Raw genomic sequence first — 24,374 nt, forward strand, 5'->3', positions numbered from 1 at the left:
GAGAAGAAAATAAATAAATAAAAATTAAAAAAGAAGAATTTACATAAATGAGTTTCTGTATAATCGATCCAGTTTTAAGTCGAGGGTAAATTTAAAGTGATGTAGTAGATACATAAGGGATGGAAGGGTCGCTTAGTATTCTTTGGAAGTAATGGATCGTTAAAAACTATTATTGTTCGTAATATAGGTAATTATATATATGAATTAAAATTTTTATTATATTTAGGATAGTTTCATTATAACCTTAAAGATTTTACAGAAAAAATTGCACAGTAAAAACAAAACAAAAAAAAACTTTAAAAATATTATTCTGCGTTATTTTAAATTTTAAAATCTTGTCTCGTAATAATATCAATTAAATAAAATTGTTTACAGAATTATAATATTTTTTTACCTGATGTTCAACATTTTATTTCATTTTAGGTATAAAATTCAAACCATTTTCAGTACTTCAGTAACATTTAAATGGCAGGATTTTCTGTCACTGTTGAAAGCTGGAGAAAAAAAAAATGGTTCAATAATTTACATATTCAACGTCGGGATTTAAAAAAGTAACTTTGCAGTGCAACAAAAGATAAAATACAATTTAAACATAAATTAACTGGGCAATTGCTTTGCATGGTTCTGTGATGCTATAGAATTTGTCATATTATGATAATGAACAATGAGTACCACAAATATATTGCTGTTAAAAATGTGAGGGTTTAATGTTTATCATAATTTGAGGCTTAAAAATAAGTTTAAAAGTGGCCAATCTCAATTTACTCATGAAATTTTTATTTGAAATTAAATAAAATCATTTTTTACTTATAAATCAGATCATTGCCAAATGCGGATACTAGATATTCAATTAAGGGCTAAATGAGAACAATAAATTCTTAGTCTCAGTAAATATTCCAAGGACAAGTTAAAAAATATCTAATCTTGTTTGGAGTCAAAATTATTATTGATACAAGAAATATAATTCATCATATATAAATTCAATATTAAACCTTTAGTTTAAACTCAATTCGATTATTTCGTTTCATTTATTTTAAAACACTTATTTTCAAAAGTTGCAAAAAAATAAACAAGTTTCAGAATGTTTAATGTAAACTAATTTTAAATTAACAAACTTTAAATTAGCATGCTTTTAAATTTTCAACATGTTTTTATTTCATCTTTTATATATACCTTAAATCGTTTTAAATTATACTACTTATGGCTTTAGGAAAGTCAGAGCAGAAACTCCTTAAGATATTTAACTGGAAATTGTGCGTGATACCCACAAACCCACACGCTTGGGATATCCAGTTTCCCTCTCAACAATCCAGAACGTTTAATTTGCATAAATAAACATATATTCTTGATTAGTTTGTTCATCGGAATCTCAGTTTCCATTCCGCACGTATAACCCATTCCCATCCTATTCCGCCCGAAAGGACGAGGAAATAAAAATCAAGTTTTCGTTATTATTACTTTCGCCTCTGCTTCTCTCTCATCTCCATAGCGTTTCATTGTTGCTGCTACCAATCTCGGATTTCTCGTTTCGGACGCAAGAATGAAGCAATTTCAAAATGATGCCGTCTATTTCTTTCCAGCGCCAATGCCTTCCATGCGAGGGCAATATGTTTCTTTTCATTCTCGCATAGAACCGAGAGAGGAATATGGTGTTATCGGATATCCATCTAAAATGGATAGAGCATCGCTTTATGTGCTTTATGGGACATGAATATGGATATTGTAAGGCTTTTCATAACTTACCTCGCCCCCATGTTAGATAGATGCGCTCCTAGTATAGGTTTTTTCGCCATTTTCATTCGGGCTTGTCACTGCAAAACGAGAGATGGAGAATGGAGGTTTCATTTAGCTGAAGCTCATTTTTCTTCTGGCTGTAGGAAGCATGTAACCTTTGGAGATTTAAGATCTTCTGGGGGTGCGAAGTAAATGCAGATGTGTCTCATCATTTTTTCCATCGATTGCTCCGTCAGGCAACAGGAGTTGTTGGTACGAATCTGTAACATCCGATATCGAATAGTTTTTCTTTTTTCAGAAAAAAAATGTAAGTCTTGGCTAAGATGCTCCAAAAGATTAGCAATGCGGGTTGATGACTCCCTATCGTGTTTAGAGGATCTTTTTGTTGCACATCAATAATATTCCAATGCAGCATTGATATCTTAAGAAGAAGGGTATTATGATAAATATTTCGGTATGGCCTTATAAGGAAACATCTTTTTGTATCTATGAAAAGCCTTTTATTTGCACCAAATTCCATACTTTGCACAAAAGAAAACGTATTTCCTTTTAGTTGTGATAATGCTAAAAATCGATTGTAAATACGTTGAATGAAAATGAGTAATATTGTTATTAGAAAATTGAATTATGTTAGAAAATATATTGTATTATATTAGAAAACATCAGATAAATAGAATTAATATATGAAAATGCCGGCACTTGTTTCTCTTATAGAATTGCATACATTGTTCTGAAAATTAAATTATATTAGAAATTATATTTTATTAGAAAATTGTAAATAAGTCAAGTGAAACATATGAAAATGTCGATACATATTTAACTTATGCAATTGTATACATTGTTAAGGGAACAATACAAATTAAGGTACCTTAAAAAGAGTTAAAATATTTACAGAATAGACAGATTAAATTAAATCTAAATTAATAACTAATGGAATTTATTAATATTCTGTTGAATTCTAGGATTTTTACCAGCTGTGGATCGTTCAGCTAGAGGCAACTATGGACTGCTGGACCAGGTTGCTGCTTTACACTGGATTCAGGAAAACATTGGAGAATTCGGAGGAGATGCAGAAAATGTGACAATATTTGGACAAGGATTTGGAGCCGCATTCGTAAATTTATTAATGTTGTCTCCGATGGCCAAAGGTAAGGTTTCATTAATTTTTACCGAGAGAATTAAGTTATTTAATTATCGACTATAAAATTTATCTTAATTTTTTAAATTTATTAAATAAATACTGCAAATTATCTACATTTCCTTGGTTCTTAAAATATTTATCTAATGTCTTTAATTATAATATATGTAATTATATTTTAAAGTATTTTCATTGTATATCAGTTCTATTTTTAATACCAGTATTTTTATTGTATATTCCGGAATTTTATTTAAAAAAATAAATGATTTTTTTAAAGGGAGAATTCTTAAAATCTTATAAGAGTTTAAATTATATTTATTTGTATTAAATATTTAAATTTAATTAGGATTAGTTATCAGCGAAACTTGTAAAATGCAAGTAAAACAAACAGTTATCTCAAGATATGGTAATATTTCAACCAAATTTAGTTGCATCTGCAGGAAACAATTTTTAGAAATGGTTTTATCTTGTTTCATATTGACAAACATTATTGGAGATTTCAATTAAAGAGATAATTGAAAACCCAATAATGGATAAAAACCCAACCGAATGTTGGGTTTTTATTTAATTCATAATGTTGCACTTATCTTGTAATAAGTCAATTAACTTAGATATTGTCTTCGTTATGCTTTAAAAAAGGCAAATATGATTTTGTCACCTATTTTAATTATGTAAAATTGAATTGTGCACTATTTGAAAATTTTAATGAAATCAATTACATCATTATACAAATAGTGGTGACATTATGTATTTTTGACATGTAGCAGTTCGTTATCCTTTGCAAATCTATATCATCGCGTCCCTTATCCTCATAAAATCCTGAAAATCATCATACATACAATCTTTGACATGTTAGTCTTCATCATGTTAGTTGGCTCAATTAGAGGTTTAGAATCTTAAGCTTCATACGATATAATTATTTCTAAGATATTTAAAGCTATTTTTAGTGTAATAGTAATTTTTGATAATACTACCAAATCATTTGTATTTCCCCACACATTTTACAGGTCTCTTCCATAGAGCCATAATGCAAAGTGGTTCAGCTCTTAGTCCATGGGCAATTGCCAGAGATGCCATAGCTCATACATTGCACTTAGCCCGAGTGCTGGACTGCCCTGCACAGCACAATACGGCTTTGGTCGAATGCATGAGAAAAAGAGATTTGCAAGATATTATGAATGTGGAGATCATGACTCCTGATTATTTATCAACTTTTGGTCCAACAGTGGATGGAATAGTCATACCACAAGACCCATCTGAAATTATGGAGAAGAATTCAGCATTGTTCACCCAGTATGATCTGTTGTTTGGTGCTACGAGAGTTGAATCATATTTTCAGTTTTCAGCATACGAAGAGAAATTTGGTATGGACAGTGAAAGAAGAGACAGAGTACTCAGGACGATGGTTAGGAACCTTTTCACATATCATTTACAAGAGGTAAGAGCTCATACAATATTTAATAATGTCAAAGATACGAAGAATGCATCATATATCACATAAAATTACTTAATAATGATTTTTATAAAACCATTTTTATGCATGTATTCCTCAAAATATTCGTGGTTTACGACTACTTCTTGACTCTTCAAGTCTTAAGCGTGTTTTATCTTGTATGCATAAGTAAAAGATATCACAATTCTCTTAGAGCTAAAGTGAGATAGTAACAGACTGATTATTTTATTGCTTTCTCTATCTGTCGTATAATCTAGTTGATTTTCCAAGAGAATCCAACTGCACTTATTAAAAACCGGAATGTCAGATCAGTGGCTGTCAATGCGGGTTCGCTGCCTGGAAAGCTTTCGATTTAACAAAGATTGCAAAGTGAAATAATTTTGATGCATGGATATGTCAAATCTGAATGAAGTTCCATGATTAATATCCTACTGATTGATGTTAGAGTTCTTTTGATGTGCCATATCATAGTGTTGACAGTGTTCAACGGCACTCGTCCAACAATCAGGAGTATAAGTTCACAGGATATGTTCGCTTCACATGAAGGTTGTAATGGACCGTATTTTGCAGGCTTAGTTTAGCTTAATTACATTAAACGCCCCATTTTTAAAGCAGAACATTTTCTATTTCGGAAAGGACATCTTAATGTTGATACTTAGTCAGATGACGAATACTACACCTGAGCTGGCATCCCTATTTCTAGTCTTCCGACCCACACCAGCATGAGAACTCTTGTTCCCGACGGATTTAACATGCACCGGTTGCGCTTACACGGCAATTATTAGATGGAACAGGGTCTAGAACCAGACACGACCATACCACTAAGCCCCCACGACCCTACCTATTTTGGAAAAATAACGAGTCCGTAAATTTTGATCTGAGCAAATATGAAATCGCAGGAGAGTTCGAAATTTTTTGCAGCATAGATATCTGGCCGTAGAGGTATTATAATTTCACAACAACTACAAAGAAAATATGTGAGAATCTTCAGTTGATCTATAGATAGTTTGCTTTTCAAATTGTGGTCATTTCCAAGTCTCTGATGCTTGATTTTATAAAAACGACAAGAAATATAGTCTTAACTGTGAACTATTTCATTTATAGACGGATAAAATTCCATTTTTTTTTACTATTTGTCATCAAATACAACTCATTTTAATACTTTTGTCGATGTTAAGTATTCCTTCATATCTTCTAGTTAAATGGTTAAAATATGATAGTACTGTATATAAAAGAAATGGATATGTTTTGATAAATATATTTCGAGATTATACTACATATCATTCATTATCTATGTTATAACAATTTTTAATCAAATTCAAAATGTTTCCGTTTCATGGGAAATTTCTATGTCTCTGAGGTGCGCAAAAAAGACGGTTGATGAAATCATTTATGATTTGGCTGTTAATAATTTTTAATGTTATTGCTGATTATATATGAAAAAAAGAATTGCAGTCAAGTGATATTTTGTTAGAAGGGCTTTGTTTAAAGAAAATGGTTTATAAATCAACAACATAAATTTATCAGTGTTTATAGAAAAACATATTTTTATAAGGAATTATAAGTTATCTTTATGGACAAATATTATTACATTTTTAGCATTGCTTAATTAATAGAAAATTCTTTAGGATTTGTAAAAATTTCGGTCTAGTCATAAATTTATCAGTATTTACTAATCTAAGTAAGAGCTGCTCCCTCACAGTAAGAATTTTGATCTTAAAGTAATCACTTATAATAATATTGATCCTACAAAGGGAGGGTACAAGGTTGAAAATTCACTTCGGGTTGAGATTTAGTACAAAGGCAGTATACATTTAGAATGTTCACTCACGAAAATATTAAAGCACAATAGCCAGACAATTTCGAGGAAATAACTCTGAACCTTACTGCACAGATTATATACTACTAATGAGTTGCTGTTGCAGAGGCATGACTAGTCTAGTGGTTAAGACATTAGCGTAGTATATTTGTGACCCAAGTTCGATCCTGGGCTAGTATTTCTTGCTCTTAATTATATATATATATATATATATATATATATATATATATATATATATATATATACATATATATATATATATACATATATATATATATATATATATATATATATATATATATATATATATATATATATATATATATATATATATATATATACTCTAATTTATTTCAAATTAATTTAACAATTTACAAACAGTTTATTTAATCTGTTTTTAATTTTTTTCCCAAAAATAAATATTTATTACCCTAATTCTTGGATTATAATTTAATTTTTAGAAGAAATATAATTATAATTATAAAAGCACCTTTTTAAGTATTCAAAATTGATTAAATTAAATTAGCAATTTAAAGATGGTTTCAATTTATATGACACTAATTTTTTATGGAAAAAATAAATGTATCTTCTCTTAATGCATAGATTATAGTTTATTATTTTAAAGAAAAATAATTACATTCATGTATATTGTTCTTGAATTATAATTTAATTTTTAGTTTTAAAATAATTATAAATATAATTTGAACTATAAAAATATTTAAAAAAATAACTTTTTTTTATCTTAAAATCATTAAAAGTTTTTAATTTTTGGATTTTAATAAATATAAATTATCTATATACTTATAATAAAGCTCAATGTGTGTGTGTGTGTGTGTGTTGGCGCTCTACAGGCCAGACCGTTTGACCTACAGCTACCAAATTTGGTACATGTATACCTTGGACGTTGGGAATGTGCACCTGGGGTTCCTTTTTTGAATTTTTAATTAGAATTTTAATTATTAATTAAAAACTAACTTTCACGCCAAAAAGTCTTTTCATTTTCCCTACAGCCAACCGCCAAATGAGTAAAGCTTCAGTTTTTTTTTTTTTTTTTTCCCAACAGTAATCAGGCTAGGCTTAACATTTTTCGGCCGATTATTTCAAAGGATTCTGTTTAATTTCTTAATGTTTGATGCATTTAAAATTAAACATTGTTAATTAATCGATCTTTCAGATTCATTCTGAAGTACTTTTGAATTAAAATAAAACATAATAAAGGAAATTAAAAATTTCTAATTCGCATAGCGTTACCCCAACTGGCGTAGAAAAAATCACGTATTTGCGTCACCGTAACTATCGTTGAAAATTCACACATGCACATTGTGTTCTGAATTCTGCATTGTGTTGACAATTATTATCAACGGATGCGGACTGGATTTCAATTATTTTTAGGTTCGTTGTATGCTTTTGTAATTAAAATGTATTTATGTTAGTTATATATTTTTTGTATAATCTTATAGTTTTTAAGTACATCGTTTTTTAAGTAGTTTTTTTAAAACCTATTTTCAAACGTTTATTTTAAACGATTCGTTTTATTTTCTTAGTGTTTAATGCATTTAAAATTAAACATTGTTAATTATCCGATCTGCTCATGATGAATCTAAGAAAATTTTGTTGACAAATTCTTGAGATATTACATAAATTAAAAAAGATATTCTTTAGTGCCCATAAAGTTTAAACGCTGAGTGACTCTATTTTCAGTAATCAGATTATTAAAAAATGCTTTGTTTCAGTAAAAAATATTATTATATTAATTGCAGATTAATTCTTTCCACTTTAATTTAAAGCATAAATTCTACGGGTGTTAACAGAAAATTAGATAGATACATATTACGTTATGACTGAAGGCTTTTATAATATTATGAATGAATTATTTGACAATCAAAATTTGAAGTTTTAAAATATTTTGATGAAGAAGCTATTAAAGTAGGAATTGCATAAGATATTTAATTATTGAAATTTTAACGAACATTAAGATTGGCGAACCGGCTGGTCGCCAAAGGCGGCTAATTTATAATAAATCAACGAAGCAGTATTTATATCTGGAAATTAAAGAGAGCAGCTGAAATAAATAAAATGATATCCGCAAACATTCAAAATGTTAATAAACGAAAAAAAAAAAAAAGAAAGAAAAGAAAAGAAGAAAGCAGGTGTTAATTTATGGAATGCATAGGCAGATGGTTCAAAATTTTTATTAACATACTATATGCTTTGTGCGCTGCTCGATTTTCTAAAAAAAAACAAATATTTCTTTAAGGTAAATGAAATGTGTTTTTTTATCGATTCTTTTAAAGTTTTACTTGCAGATAATAATTATTTATGAATTTTGCAAAATGTCAAAATGTATCTATCAAATTGAAATATTTTTATAATTACCATTCTGTCTCTTGTATTTAATATAATATGAATGAAATATTTTTATGATGTCAGTAATTTAATTAACGTTTATCATCATTGAAGTTATATATGTAATTATTTTTCCTGCTCAAAAATAAAATTATAATTCAAGTATTATGAGAATGAATATTCATTTTTGAAGGAGATATTTTTTTTTTCATTTTTCATTGATAAAAGAGCTAAATATAAATTAAAACTGTCTGTAATTTTATTTAAATAAATTTTAAATGAAAAACACGTTTATATCTTTTTTTTAAAAATTAAAATTCAGATAGTAAGAGAAAATACATTTATTTTTCCGCTTAAAACTTAGTATCATATTAATTGAAATTATCTTTAAAATTTTAATTTAATTTAAGTAATTCTGAATATTTAAAAAGTTCATTTATAATTATAATTATATTTCTAAAAAATAAATTATGATTTAAGAATTAAGAAAATCAATATTTGTTTATGGGGAATAGATTACTAAACTGTTTGTAAATTATTAAATTAATTTGAATATAAATTGGAAATATATATATATATATATATATATATATATATATAAGCAAAAAATACTAACTCAGGATCGAACTCACCTGTTTACTACGTTACCATCTTAACCACTATAATATTCGCGCCTTGGCGGCGGTGACACTTATTAGTATATAAGCTATGCAGAAAGTTTGTGAGCCCTTATCTCGAAATTGATTTGCTATTGTCCATTAATATTTTCATGAATTGGCATGCTAAATGTACACTACCATTATACTAATCTCATCCTGAACTGAATTTTCAATCTCGGAGTGTACTCTCCTTGTTAACAGTAATCGTTTATATTTCTCAGATAATATTTATATGCATAAGTTTGTAAATCTTTAAATAGAAATAATTAATTTGTATGTCATTTAATGTGAATTATATATGTGATTAAAATTCTCTTTATCAGGACCATGCAAATTCTTAAAAAATCATAATGAAATGGAGGGCATTTTATTAGATAGCTTATTTATGCATATAAATAATAAAAATAGCATGACATTATTTTAATAAATAAATATGACGTATGCGATCATCTGTTTACGTAAATAGAAATAATCTGGATAATGTTTGCGAAGAATGACTTTAATATATATCCTAGATCCACTTTTAGTAATGGAATTGAGTAATATAATTTTCATCTTTGTCCAGATAAATATTTAATCTGCTTATGTTTGCTCACCAAATAGTCTGGGAATAATGTCATAAAAGGTTAGCACAGCCAAAATTCTAAAACTCTATAAAAATAGTACTCTAATATTATTAATAATAAAATTCTGAATATGTAAATGTTTGGAAATTAAATATCCCATATTTAGAGATTAAACAAGGTATGCATCTTCAATAACATATGGATTTGTTTAAATTGTATTTTTATAATAATAAAAGATTTAGGTTAAAGTATATTAGCTTTTCTGATTTCAATAAAAACATTTTTAAGATAAATCTAATTATTTTTAATACATAAATATCTTCTACTTAAAACTTTTTTTAAAAAAATTTTTTCTTGTAATATTGAAATACCTGATCATTAAACAATATTTTTGAGCACAAACTAAGAATCTTTTAAATGTATTTCTTTTAATTGTAAAGCATTGTTGTTTTGAAACCGAAATTTATTTATTGAATTTTCAATAAGCCTGTACATTATTTCTTTGTTTTACGTGTCAAATTAAAATTAAAAAGAAAAGGTCATCCGCTCAACATTGTATTTGCTGTCAGATTTGGAGAATTTCAATAAATGCCAAACTGCAAATTTTAAATTCATAGCAGCACTGTCCTTGTCACAAGGATGCATTTAGTGAAATTTCAAACTTCATTAGCAGCAACCCAAAACACAGAAGACGTAGGGGATGACAAACTGCTAGGAGAAATCGAATGTAGGGGCAGAAAATTGAATACATAGTTTATCATAACAATAATGGCTTTTTCAATTAAGAAATAAACTACATTAATCAAATTAGACACATTTTAAACTAGCCGCCTTTGGCGACCAGCCGGTTCGCCAATCTTAAGGTTCGTTAAAATTTTAATAATTAAATATTTTATGCAATTCCTATTTTAATAGCTTTTTCATCAAAATATTTTAAAACTTCAAATTTTGATAGTCATATAATTCACTGATAATATTATAAAAGCCTTCAGTCATAATGTAATATGCATCTCTCTAATTTTCTATTAGTTCCCTTAACATTTATGCTTTAAATTAAAGTGGAAAGGATAAATCTGCAATTAATGCAGTAATATTTTTTACTGAAACAAAACATTTTTTTTATAATATGATTACTGAAAACAAAGTCACTGAACGCTTAAATCTTATGAGAACTAAAGAATGTCTTTCTTAATTTATGTAATATCCCAAGAATTTGTCAACAAAATTTTTTCAGATTTATCATGAGCAGATCGTTTAATTAACAATGTTTAATTATAAATGCATCAAACACTAAGAAAATAAACATAATTGTTTAAAATAATCGGTCGAAAACAGGTTAAAAAAACTACTTAAAAAACGATGTACTTAAAACTATAAGCATATAAAAAATATATAACATAAATACAATTTAATTACAAAAGCATGCAACTCACCTAAGAATAATTTAAATCATGTCCGCATCCGTTGATAACAATCAGTTATCAACAATCAGAACACAATGCGCATGCGTGAATTTTCAACGCCAGTTGGTAACTCAAAAGCGTGAATTTTTATACGCCAGTTGAGGTAACGCTACGCAAATTATAATTTTTTAATTTCCTTTATTCTATTTTATTTTAATTCAAAAGTACTTTAGAATGAATCTGAAAGGTCGAATATTTAACAATGTTTAATTTTAAATGCATCAAACATTCAGAAAATAAACAGAATCGTTTGAAATAATCGGCCGAAAAATTTTAAGCCTAGCCTCATTAGCGTGGGGAAAAAATTGAAGCCTTACTCATTTGGCGGGAAAGTTAGTTTTTAATTTATAATTAAAATTCTAATTAAAAATTCAAACACACACACACACACACACACACACACACACACACACACACACACACACATTGAGCTTTATATAAGTATAGATTTCATGATTAAAAGATTATTTAAAGCAGTACGGATCTTGAACTGGTGATAAGCAAGATTTAACAATCTATTAATCATAAATTTATAGAAACATTAAACTTCAAATGTGTGATTAAATTTTTCGAAACATTGGTTGCTTGAATATTAGTTTATTAAATATGTATATATATATTCTAAATTGGAAAGTAAGCTGTTTTTAAAATGCTATGGAATCATCATTTATCAGAAATTTTAAAAATTTCTCTAATGAATTTTCTTTCTTTTTATCTAGATATTCTTGACAATTGTGAACGAGTATATGGACTGGTCAAGGCCATTCCTTCACGCCTCTGATATCTTTGATGGTACCATTGATGCGATTGGTGATGCATTGGTTGTGGCACCGATCATTCGAGTAGGATCCTTTCATAGTGGTAGTCCGAGAGACAGCTACTTGTACTCTTCATCTCCATCGTCCTCAAGAGAAAAGAAAAGTTTTTTCTACGTTTTTGGATATCAGTCGGAATATGGGGACTATTCATCACGACTTGGAGCAGTTACCGGTGAAGATCTAGCTTACGTATTTGGCGCTCCTTTGGTGACGTCACTCTCCCATTTTGCAAACAACTACACGAAAGCCGAAGCTACACTTTCAGAGATTCTCATGCTACAATGGACAAATTTCGCCAAATTTGGGTAATTGATTTCTTTTAGTTTATTTTTTCAATTCCTAATATTAGTTCACACTCTCCCAATATATATTTATATATCTTATTCAAATTTTCAATCTTTATAAAATAATTTTTATTCATCCACTCAAGTTCAAATACATTTTTTAAAACTTGTAGTTGATGACACTTGATGTTAATACAGTGTTTTCAAATATTAATTCATTAATTATTAAATTTAATTAATTTTTAATACTTTAAAAAGAGTTTTAGCAGTTTGTAATGAAAATTGAAATCAACAGGCAGTAGCTCAATCGGTAAAATGCAAGGATTTCAGTATTTTTCACGTGAAGGCGAAGAACGCGAGTTCAGTTCTTGCGAAAGTAGAAATTGACTTTATTTTTTTATATCACTTGTTTAAAATAAAACTTACTATCATTGATAATATTTAAAAAAAAATGTTAAATGCAACAAGAACTTGAATCTTGATTGCACAGCTTGCACAATATTTTGATATTCTGCGATATTATATTATTCAATTTTTAACAATATTGTTAAATATTGAATAATATTGTGTTACAATATTGTGAATATTCCTTGATAGCATACAATATATGAGTACAATTAGGGTGAGATATTTATAAAGGGCTAATTTGCAGATTATTAATAATTCCATCAGCAATATTAATTATCATCTTAATTTACGAATCCAAAATTATGGAAGCTTACCTCAACAAGAAAATATACAGTAAAAGAATTTGGAATCAAAATCATTTAGACGTGCCTAAAATTTATTTTAGCAGTTATATAGTGTAATAGATTACAATGCCTCCGAAACGTTCTCGCATATTTCCCAATTTAATATTTCGGAATGCCCTCCCCACCGCATAAAATTATGGGCCATGGGCCTGTAATTGACGATTACAATATTTCCTCTACATTTTGTATATGATAACTAAAAATTAAAAGTAAAAATTTTAAAACTACTAATAATTAGAGTGCTTAAAGAAATGTAAGGTATATTTAAAATCAAATTCCTCCAATGTTTTAAAATAAATTTCCATGTTGTAATTATTTTTATTGCAAATCAGAAAATAATTCATTTTTGTTTTCGGATATAGTAAGCATAGATAAAAAAAAATTCTAATGATCTAAATGCTTCGCAGTATTTAATGTGTAATTTTATGTTTAAAATATTTTTTTCAGTTTTTTTTTTAACTTAAAAAATGATTTATCATTATTTGTTTTTCTAAATACATTTCATGAACATTTTTAGAATTAAAATTTATGTTCTTCCAAATAAAGAAACTCTGAATTTCGATACTGAAACAGCTATAATTTATTTCATAAACACAATACAGCCGAAGCAAGGAATATATATATATATAATTTCAGGTATGATATCTGAAGACATTTTTCTTCTGTTGTTGGAACCATCAGATCTGTTTATAATTATTACTTACTTGCATGGTATTGATATTGTTTTTGATTTAAGAGAAATTAGTTTAATTCCCCATGACGTTTTATCAGAGATTGAGTTTGGAAAGTCCAAGAATGCTTTGTGTGGTTAAAGTAACCATCAATTTTAATACGAAAAATCATCTGCTGGATCTAGAGGAATTTTAAAAATATGTCTGTAAATCTAAAGACTCAAAATAGTGAATTGTGTTAAGCAAAATAATATAGAATAATATAAAACTTATACTAATTAGAAATTATTATTCCATCATTATCGTAATTCGAAAATATCATATCGCGATATAGATGTTAAATATACCAAATAAAATATTTCTTAAATTATAATACGTGGTTATATAAAAACATATGATGTTTTAAAAAATAATTTTATATAATTATTATTCATTGAATCACTATTCTTCTGTAACTGTGATTGATTATGACAAATGGTGGGTTTAAAAATGTTGATGTCTCACTTATAATGATTTAAAGTAGCTAAAAAATAAAGTATAAATTACTCCAAATGCTAATTTAAAACGAGAAATAGGTTTCAATTTCCCTTCATTGTTATACAATCGGTATAAATTCTCAAAGGAGCATTTTATGTATTTCGTCAATAACTAATTCAAAAGTCAATTATTTTATTATTATTTTTTTTCACAATACATATAATCCTCAACATAATTCTTATGCGCATAATCAACTAAAATTCATCCTCCATATGATTCTGATGGAAAGCGATTATAAGATCTGCTCTTTTAATAATGAGCTAATATTCTGTCCTTGATGCAATGCAGACTAGCTGTCACATTTTCACGCAACAATCTTCAACATACAAAACTGGATTTCTGGTTCGGAAATAATCCATCCTCAAAGTATCAACTCTCTGCTGGATATCAACGACAAACTAAGCTCTACAGGGCTTAACATTATCACCAGTTTATGGACAATGTCAGTTGCGAAACACTGATCAAAATAAGATGAAAGAATCCTAGATTCTTATCACTTTATCATTTAAATTATGCTTCGCGGAGAAGCAGAATAACATTTCCAGTGAGATTGGGGCTTTTCTGTTCTCTAAGAGTCTTTGGACAGTTTGGAGTTTTCCCCGAGAATAAAATTATGGAGAGTAGTTTGAAGATGATAACCAATCAAACATCCTTAGTTGATATTTATGTTTGCTGAGCACATAAGACAACATTGATTATGCATACTTGAAAATTAAATCAACAATTTTGCATAGAGACCTAACAGTTAGTAGGCAAAACTTCTTAAAAAAACAGTGCTTTAGCTTCCGATTTTTTTTAAAGGTAATATTATGAACTAACAAACTGGATTGATAAAAAATTATTATTTCAATAAATTGAAATTGATTATTGAATATTTATTAACTGTATTGTATAAATCTGTTTTTCAAAATTGCGTAAATGATGAAATATAAAATTACTTAATTGTATACATTTTTATTACGTTAATACTATTAGAAAAAATACACTGAGTTGTTAAGAATTTCGGGGAAATAATTTTTATGATAACAAAAATTGCGATCATATAATTCCAAGCAAATTGAGTTTGTAAAGGTCATGCATATTTATAAGCTCTAAAAGTGTGACTTTTTTCAATCAGTCCTGCCTCAACGGATATGAAATTCGCTATATAAGTATGAAGTATCTGAATTATATCTATCTTATGACAACTTTATTTTTGCATCATTTAAGCGATTTTGAAAAAAAGATTGTATTTATCTATCTATTATCATTTTGTATTATTTATCTGCTGGCAACTTTATTTTTATTATTTACCCAATTCTTAAAACAGATGTGTACAATACAATCAATAAATATGGAATAATCAATTTCAATCAACTAAAATAATAAATTATGATCTATCAACCTTGTTATTTCATAATGCTCATATAAAAAAATTGGAAATCAAAAAACAGCTTTTTTGAAGAAGTTTTTTCCCCTTCTAAACAAATTTCGATTTTTATTCGAAAAATTATTATAATAACAAACTTACCTTTTCGCTTTAAACTGTGTACTTAATAATTTGCAAAATCATGATAATTTGTTTTTAGAATTACTTGGGGGAGGAAAATTAGCAGAGACATTTTATTAAGATATTCTAGTTTACAAGCGTCTAAGTGCTTATTTATTAGAACACGGGATAGTACCTGAAAAATGGAAAATAGATTGAATGAAAACAATTTAGAATTTTCCCAATTCGATTTTCTCGGTGTTTCTAGTAAAGTGTACCTCACAAAATGCATTTGTTTAAGTAATAAAATAGGATGATTCGAAATAGAAAATAAATTAAATATTATAAATCAAATACCAAAGTCAAAATGTTACTGATATACAGCATAAATTTATTCGATATTTTTTAAATGATTTATGTAATATTTAATTATTTATTATTTATGTAATTACCAAAATTTTTATGTTACAAAATTAATTGAATTCTTTGAAATCTAATTTAGAACGACAGAAATAATAAATGAGCGCCATTTTTATTCTCAGTTCGTTACTGAGCAATAATTTTTTTACGAATACCGTTTTCATTTTTTAGTATCATCAATTTTAAATAAGAATTTAGTCATTCTTATTCAATTAATATTTAATCCATGTTTGTAAATGTTACTCCAATGATTCATATTCTGTATTTATTATCCTCAAATTTTCAATTAATTTTATTATCGAATTTAAACAACTGTAGCAATCAGAAGAGAAAAAAAAACAGTTCTTCTAATTTAGAATAGAAATAATTTGCCTTTATTGGAAAGAAAGCAAACAATTGGGAAAAAATATTTTCTTTAATGAATATTTACTACTTTCTTAATATTATGTTGATATAAGATTATAATATTTTCCGAAACCTATCTCAGATGTAATTAATTTTTATTTTAATCATATGATGAAACATAGGATAAATTGTGCACAAAATTTAATTTAAATTCTTTATTAGGAGGATTCTTTTTTAAATTCATTTATTGTTTAAAATCTTTATTCAACTGAATTAGATTTTTTCATTTAAAAATGTGATCTTATAGTTATGGATATAATTTAATATTTGATATTTAAATATGCTTCATTAAATTCATAATATATTTTCGTATTTTATTTAAAAACAAAGACTGCATAGCTTGTTAATTTTCAAACATTAATTCGAAATACGATATCCTCTATTGCAATTCAATTAAATTATATTTTGGTCATGGTAAGTTGGAAGATATTTACATCTTTAAACTAATTTTCCATTTTAAGGTTTCCATTACTTCTTGCTAACTATTTGCATTGAAACAGTCTATCCCTAACATTAAAATATGACTAAATTCTTGTTAAATTATTCATTGAATCTCGTTTAGTAGAATTATAGATTGATATAATTTTTTGAATAAATTGCATGATAAAACTACATCTCGTAAACTTTTCGATTTTAAAATGGGAAGATAATATTTATGGATAACAAAATATATGGAGAACAACAAAAAAATTTCTCCATATATATTTTTGCAGGTATCAAATATTTTCGTGTCAGCAATTTCACACCAAAAAACTTATTTGGAATAAACATGTCTTTCGATGCGTAAACAAAATACTTATTTTAAAAGATTCATGATAGCTTATATTGATTCATGCCCACGATTGTTTTCCGGGATTTATTATTTAGAAAAATATATTGTCATTTGTCTTTATTTATCATTACATATTTATTGCTTTTTATTTGTATATATTTTCCATTTTATATTTATTAATTTATATATATTCCATATATATACTTATTTGTATTCATTTCCATTTAATATTTATTATTGCATATTATTATTGTACATATTTATTATAGCTGTTGTAATTAATTTTTTATTACAATTGCTGTTGTACAAAGTGAAAATTATTTTTTATGATTAAATGTGTTTAAATTATATCTTTTCATAGGGATCCAAACGTTTCACCACCAGATGGAGATAGTCAAAGTGAAAATTTGAAAGGACGCTATGAAAAAGTAACTTGGCCGGCATACGAACCAGTCCATCAGAAATATCTCAGCATATGTAAGTATTTTTTTGGAAAATATTAACGCAACTAATTTCCTAAAATATTATAAGCAACTATTAAACTAGATATATTCTTATCGCATATGATTTGAGATGCTTCTTAATCTAAATGAATTTTCTATTTTTGTCTTGACTCTGCGCTGCATGATATAAAAATATGACTTTAATCATGTCCAATATGTACTTTTAATGCTTTAATGTTCGAAATAGAGGATATATTAGCTAATCAAGTCTGAATCACTTAGCAAAGATAAGGCGAAAATTAACTACGCATTTTTCAGTGTGCGTAGGAAACACAAGAAATGAAACGTTATCCATAAAATAAATGTTTGGTTTATTAATTATATATATATATATATATATATATATATATATATATATATATATATATATATATATATATATACATGAAAGTACCATAGAAGAATATGAATTGTCATTCACGATCGTGGCGTGGAAAGCAGGGCAATCTTTAAATTCCGGACGTCACCTGTTGCATTACTTGCAACCTTGTTCTTCTCGCCGTCAACATAACATAACGCCACCCTGTTTCCCCAGTGACTATAACACTGAGCTATCTAACCAGTTGGATGAGCACAAGATGGCAGAGGAAAAAGAAGATAAAAGAAAGAAAGAGACGACAAACCATCCAGGATCTCCAGGGAGAATCCTATCGGTGTCAAACCTATACGACTGTATGTTATGTTGTGGCGAAGCAATGACTAAATTAATTGAACAAGAATACCTAAAAACAAATCGTGACAATGGGTTGAACTTACAGATAAATGATATTACTAATTAAAGAGGAAAAAAAAACCTGATAAATTATATTGTGAACATAGAAACAAACATTGTGGAATCAGAAATCTGTAGCGTCCGTCTGGTCCTGTGGCTTTCATTTTCTTCGTGAGAACGTGGTTCTGTAGGGCATTACACTTTTGAGAGAATAATTTCGGCTGATTTTGGCCTCAGATATTCTGTGGTCATGAAAAGGTCTTGGTATTTATGAATATGATTTAATATGGTGTGGATCTTGCCGCATGAAAGGGTATTCGATGCAACTCTCCCGTACCATTCTTCCTCAGGACTTGTTTTGGCTTTCTCATGTGCCATGGGAAAGTCAGTAAACACTCTGTGGTATAATTAATTGGGGTTCCTATCTCACCATAGTCTCGCCATCGATGGTCCGATGATCAAGAAGATAGCTTTGGTGATATGAATCGTTAGATAGCAATAGAATTTGGATTCGGCAACTGATTTGCTGGAGAAACAGCCACTGAATTTCTGACATATGATCTTTTGCATTATGAAAGAGATGAACTAAAATATCAGGAATTAGTTAATAGGCTACGATTAGAGTTAAAACTTTACATTATAAATCTTGAATAATAGAAGAAATCTATTTTAATATTGAAAAACATTCCTATTTTACTAACATTTTTGATGGAATTTGACTAAAACAATAAATATCAATTGAGAACTGTTAAATATACACATCGATTTTATATTTAAAATATAAAAATGTATAAATAAATATCAAATCAGTGAATTTTAATCAGTAAATTATTTAAAAATGTCATATAAACATTCTTTACCGATAATAACTATTCATACTATCAAAAGAGGGCTTTCATAAATTTCTAAGAAAATACTTTCAATCTTATATTCTTTTCGTGCAAAATGATATTAGAGCACCTTTCCCCAATAATCCACATACCAAACTAAATATCTGATATAACCCTTAACTGGGGACGTGTGGTCTGTGAGACCGCTAGAGATGGATTTTCTGTCACCCCTATTCTATTTTTAGGTCAAATGAATGGATCCACCCTGTAGCTTCCGGTTTTGTGACCTTCAATACATGTGCATTTTTTTCAACCGATTTCAGCAGACGCTTTTTAAAATAATTCAGTTATTTCTTCGAGTGCGGTCTCTAAGACCGCATCTACCTGTTAGTGTCCCAGGGATAAACAAGGCTTAGCAGATGGCGCTAAAACGCGGGCCCGAAATATCATTCAGTTTACTGATCCTATTATGAATCAGTGCTCCAGACACTTTTAAATGAAGCAGAAAGTGGTTTTAGTGATACGAATAATTGTACAGAAGAGTTTTTCGATGAAAGTTCGCATTCAACTGATTTTGATATGTATGTTCAAACATAATTAATTTTTCTAGTGATAATGCATTTTGAAAAATTTATAAAATATGTTAATATACCAAGATATATATATATATATACATAATTTCTAGGTAGATTTTTGTACTAGTTTTTAACTTATATGTTTAAAATGCCCTAGAAAACTGCGCTATGAAAGTCACACAAACCGATAAAAAAAAAGGCCAATTTTACCTATTGTCAATTTTTTTTTTTTTTATTTTTCATATAATTGCCGATTTTTACATTATATTGTTTTTTATATACCTTCATATACTATAAAAATAAATATGATTTAAAAAGTAAAAAGTAATATACTTTTTCAAGAATATTATTTATTGTAACATGTCATTTGAGGAGAAAATGAATGTTCCAACGCATTTACTTTTTTCAATGATAATATATTTTGAAAAATTTCTAAAACATCTATATATCAAGTAAAATATCTTCAAAATATATGGCAGTTTTTCATACTAATACATTCATTAAAAAATTTAATTTGAGTGTAAATGAAATGCGGTCTCGTAGACCGCACCTCCCCCCTTTAAGTCCTAAAATTTCACCTCCAGCAGTTAAGTCCTAAAATTTCACCTCCCCAGTTAAGGGTTAAATTAACGCTTGCACAAATCAAACTAAATCTCAGTATTAAATTCTCCCATGCTCAATGATCGGATGTGATGATTTTCTTTCACTTATATTCTCAGAGCATACCCTATTTTGATTAATAAATAGAAATTGAATATATGTATCCTAATTGTATAAATACGTTTACAAATAATTTTGATTTAACTGCTGATTCTCAATGCTCAACGATTCAGTATGTTGTTACTTTTAAGCAATTTTGTTTTTAAATGCTGTTGTATTTAAGCATATTTAATTTTTGATAATAAAATGCTATTTTTCAATCCTTTTACTTTTAAAAGTACTTTTTAAAAAAATATACTGATAACAAGATTTAGTTCATTTTCAGTAATTTTATCTCTCAGTTCTAGGCAAAATCAGATGATATTAATAAGACTTTCTCGAGAATACTTTATCCGGCGTCAAGATGAATTCATACTAGATTATCCGCCATTTTTTTATTGAATCTAGAAGTAATGGCAAACTACAGCAAAATGAATGGAAATCCGTGTATGGTGGATAAAATTCTATCATACGTCAGGATATTACTTAGTTGAATCATTACAAATTCTGAAATGCAAGAAAAATTCTTATTATAGTAAACTTTAAATCGAAAAAAACAACGAAACATCAAAATATTATTAATCAAAAAAGTTTTAAAAATATTTTTGTTAACTCTTTTCCGAAGCACCAAATGTTTTAATAAGTATTTTCAGAATAATCTACAGCATTCTTGAATACTCTCAATTTAGAACTGAAACCTTCTGTACAATTTTAATTTAAATAATTATATTTAAAAGAAGTTATTCAAAAATGGTACAAAAATAAAACATTTTTTTAAAAAATAATAATAATAATTTACATTACATGCATGGGAATAGATTAAATTAATTTTTAAAAAAAATTAATTTATTTATAACATAAAGCTTGAGAATTAGTAGATGTAATTATTGCTCTTAAATTTTCCAATTTTTAAAAAAACCTTTTTTTTTTTTTTTTTGTAACTAACAAAAATTACTTTTCCTCTTCTCCTTAGCTATGAAACCGCGAGTTCGTGATCATTACCACGCCCATCGGCTCTCTTATTGGTTGAACCTCATTCCTCGTCTTCACAGTTCCGGTGATGTCAATGTTTCGGTCCAGCATCATAGGCTGCAAGATCATGATAATCCCTTAACTTACGACGGCACTGTTCGACATCTGCCTGGGGGTGGTTTCCCATTCCCATCCACGTTATCTCCACTGACCAACGGCAATGAACATTCATTGGAGCAAAGGAATGACACTAGAAGTGATGGTAACATATCACTGAAAGCAGAATCGAAGGAAACAGAACTTATTTCCAGTCGGGATGATGGCAACAGTACCCAGTCGGCAAGAAGTCCCCAGAAGTTTTATTCCACAGCTTTGATTATTACGATAGCAGTTGGATGCACATTACTGGTCTTAAATGTAGTCATATTTGCTGGAATCTATTACCAAAAAGAAAAAGACAGCTTGGAAAAGAAACTGCAGAAGAATTTTTATCAAGTAAGTATTCTTTTTATGTTTAACAATTATAAAGGCGCATGTGTGCCCTTGTGTATATGTAAGATGGTTCTTTTTAGGACATACCGCTGGGCTTGGAAATTTAAATTTGGCATGTTTGTTGATTGTCATTCTAAACCTTGCACTTTAAAAAAAAATCCAATTATAATTTTAAGTAATTAAAAACTAATCAAAGTATTTTGAAATTTATTAGTGATAATCTTTATAAGCATAATCGTGCAAAAATAATTTCAACATAATCATAAAAACCAAGGCTCAAGGCACATATTAAATATGTAATGATATATTAAAAACTAATTTAAAACTTAATTAATTTTTTTTTAATTTTTTTCTTGATTTAACCCATATTTACTTCATTCTAAAAAGGTTTCTTATTTCTGGGTCCAATTCCTAATTTTTCATACTTTTTATTGAATTATTTTAAACACGCACTCTAGAAAAAGGATGATATGCATTCCCTCACGATCCGAGCTAAGGGATAAATATCTCTAACACTTGCTTCCAAATATACCTAAGATTCTCTTTCCTAAATCTATTCGTGACAAAGAAATCCCTATCAGAATTTAATAGTAAAATCACTGAAGGGGGAAAAAATTCGGTCACTCCTCTTTTGTATTGCGATGTAAACATACATCATTTTATTATCGCTTCTCTTTCAATTCTAAAAATTGCAAAAATTTGTTTTTCAACAACACGTCTGCAAAATTATTTATATTAGTTATATTAATAACGCTATATTCTATAGCTTTTAATTTTTAATCAAATACATTCTCAATAAAATTTCAAAACAATAAGTCCGAGCTGTACATTCCCTTCAAAATATTTTCTTTAGCTGTAGGTCAAATGGCTTGTTCTGTAAGATTTGTCCTGCAAAGACGCATATATATGCTTTATTATTAATAAAGATTACTTAATACTATTTTCTAATATTTCGAATACAATTTTAATTTCTGAAAGTTTTGGAGTTTTGAAGACATTTTATCAAGTGAAACATAGATAATAGGCAACTGGAGGCATGCAAATTTGACTAAACTGAGTTACTGTAATAGTACTGCATGCATGCTATTAGTCCAACATACCAGCGAGACTAGGAAGTTCTAAATCATTTTCGAATTAGACCTGGAACGAAAATAATTAGACCATCTCATCCGAAATAATTAGGCCAACACTCGAATTGAATTTCTACTGTAACCGTTTTGTAACCACTTTAGGAACCCAGCATTTAGTTTGTAATTATTCTTCCTTTAATAGAATTTAAAGTAATGAAACATCGTGATTTTCAAGGGAAATATCGTCAAGCTTTTAATTAAAGAAGTCTCGTCACTGCACTTCAATACTTCATTACAAATTAGCTAAATAGAAATTTGTAAAGTAAAGTTTATAATTTTACCAATCCCATTTATTTATTTTATCATATATCCTAAACTGCGAAGAAGTCTGTAAACATGCTTTTCTAAGGTTTAATATAAAGGACACCATTTTCTTTAAAATTTCTCGGTTTTGCAAAGATAGAAAGGCATTACATTTTCTCTACAGTTACAGGCATTACAGTTTATTTTCAAGATTACTATAACACCTCCCTGGAAGTTATAGCAATCTTATATATATATATATATATATATATATTTCCCTTTAAGGATATCATTACCAAACTCAGTCAATATTATAACCCAATACCATTTTTTCGCAGGAAAAAAGAAGTGATGATGAAGAAGGGCAACCTTCCAGCGAGAAACCATTCCTAGTAAAAGATCTCTCGTCGTCCATGATGCTCAATCAGTATTGTTCCCAGCAGGAGTTTGATGGAAGCCAAACGCTTGATTTAGTTCAGCCCAGTAAAGTGAAGCAGTACCAAAGCCAAACTCTGTCATCTGCCAACAGCCGCGAGTCATGCGACTCACAGTACCACATGAGCAGCAGAACCCCACAGTCTGAAAAAGGAATAAGCGTGAGAGAAGCACAACCTCTGCTGACTCCCCCGTCCTCTAATCCTCACACCATCACTGCAACAGTCGATTGCCTGCAAGGATGGCCGAATGCTCAAGAGATGTCAGTGTATGTATTACTTCCTTTATTTTTGGAGACGAAATATTTCGTGAACTGAATAAACCTGTATAAATGTATATCAAAAAATTTAACCAAAAGTTACTTAAATTTTAGATAAAATGCTAAATTTCAGATCATAGGCGAATGTAATTCTTTAATCTTCTCATAAACTTCAAACTAAAGATCTTAGGAAAATTTAAAAACCTTGAGACAAGTGCT

At 28.1% G+C, this 24,374-nt stretch overlaps 1 protein-coding gene across 1 annotated transcript in view; it reads left to right on the plus strand.

The window, feature by feature from the left end:
* The window catches only part of LOC129967030 (neuroligin-4, Y-linked-like), a 176,228-nt gene that overhangs the window by 142,354 nt on the left and 9,500 nt on the right, over nt 1-24,374 (plus strand). Inside the window, exons 3-8 of the mRNA XM_056081662.1 lie at nt 2,697-2,882; nt 3,880-4,310; nt 11,898-12,301; nt 17,667-17,782; nt 21,598-22,091; nt 23,800-24,164. Coding sequence (XP_055937637.1) covers nt 2,697-2,882; nt 3,880-4,310; nt 11,898-12,301; nt 17,667-17,782; nt 21,598-22,091; nt 23,800-24,164 — 1,996 coding nt within the window. The remainder of the gene's footprint in view (nt 1-2,696; nt 2,883-3,879; nt 4,311-11,897; nt 12,302-17,666; nt 17,783-21,597; nt 22,092-23,799; nt 24,165-24,374) is intronic.

This window comes from Argiope bruennichi, chromosome 4 (assembly GCF_947563725.1).
Source record: "Argiope bruennichi chromosome 4, qqArgBrue1.1, whole genome shotgun sequence".
Classification (NCBI taxonomy): Eukaryota; Metazoa; Arthropoda; class Arachnida; order Araneae; family Araneidae; genus Argiope; species Argiope bruennichi.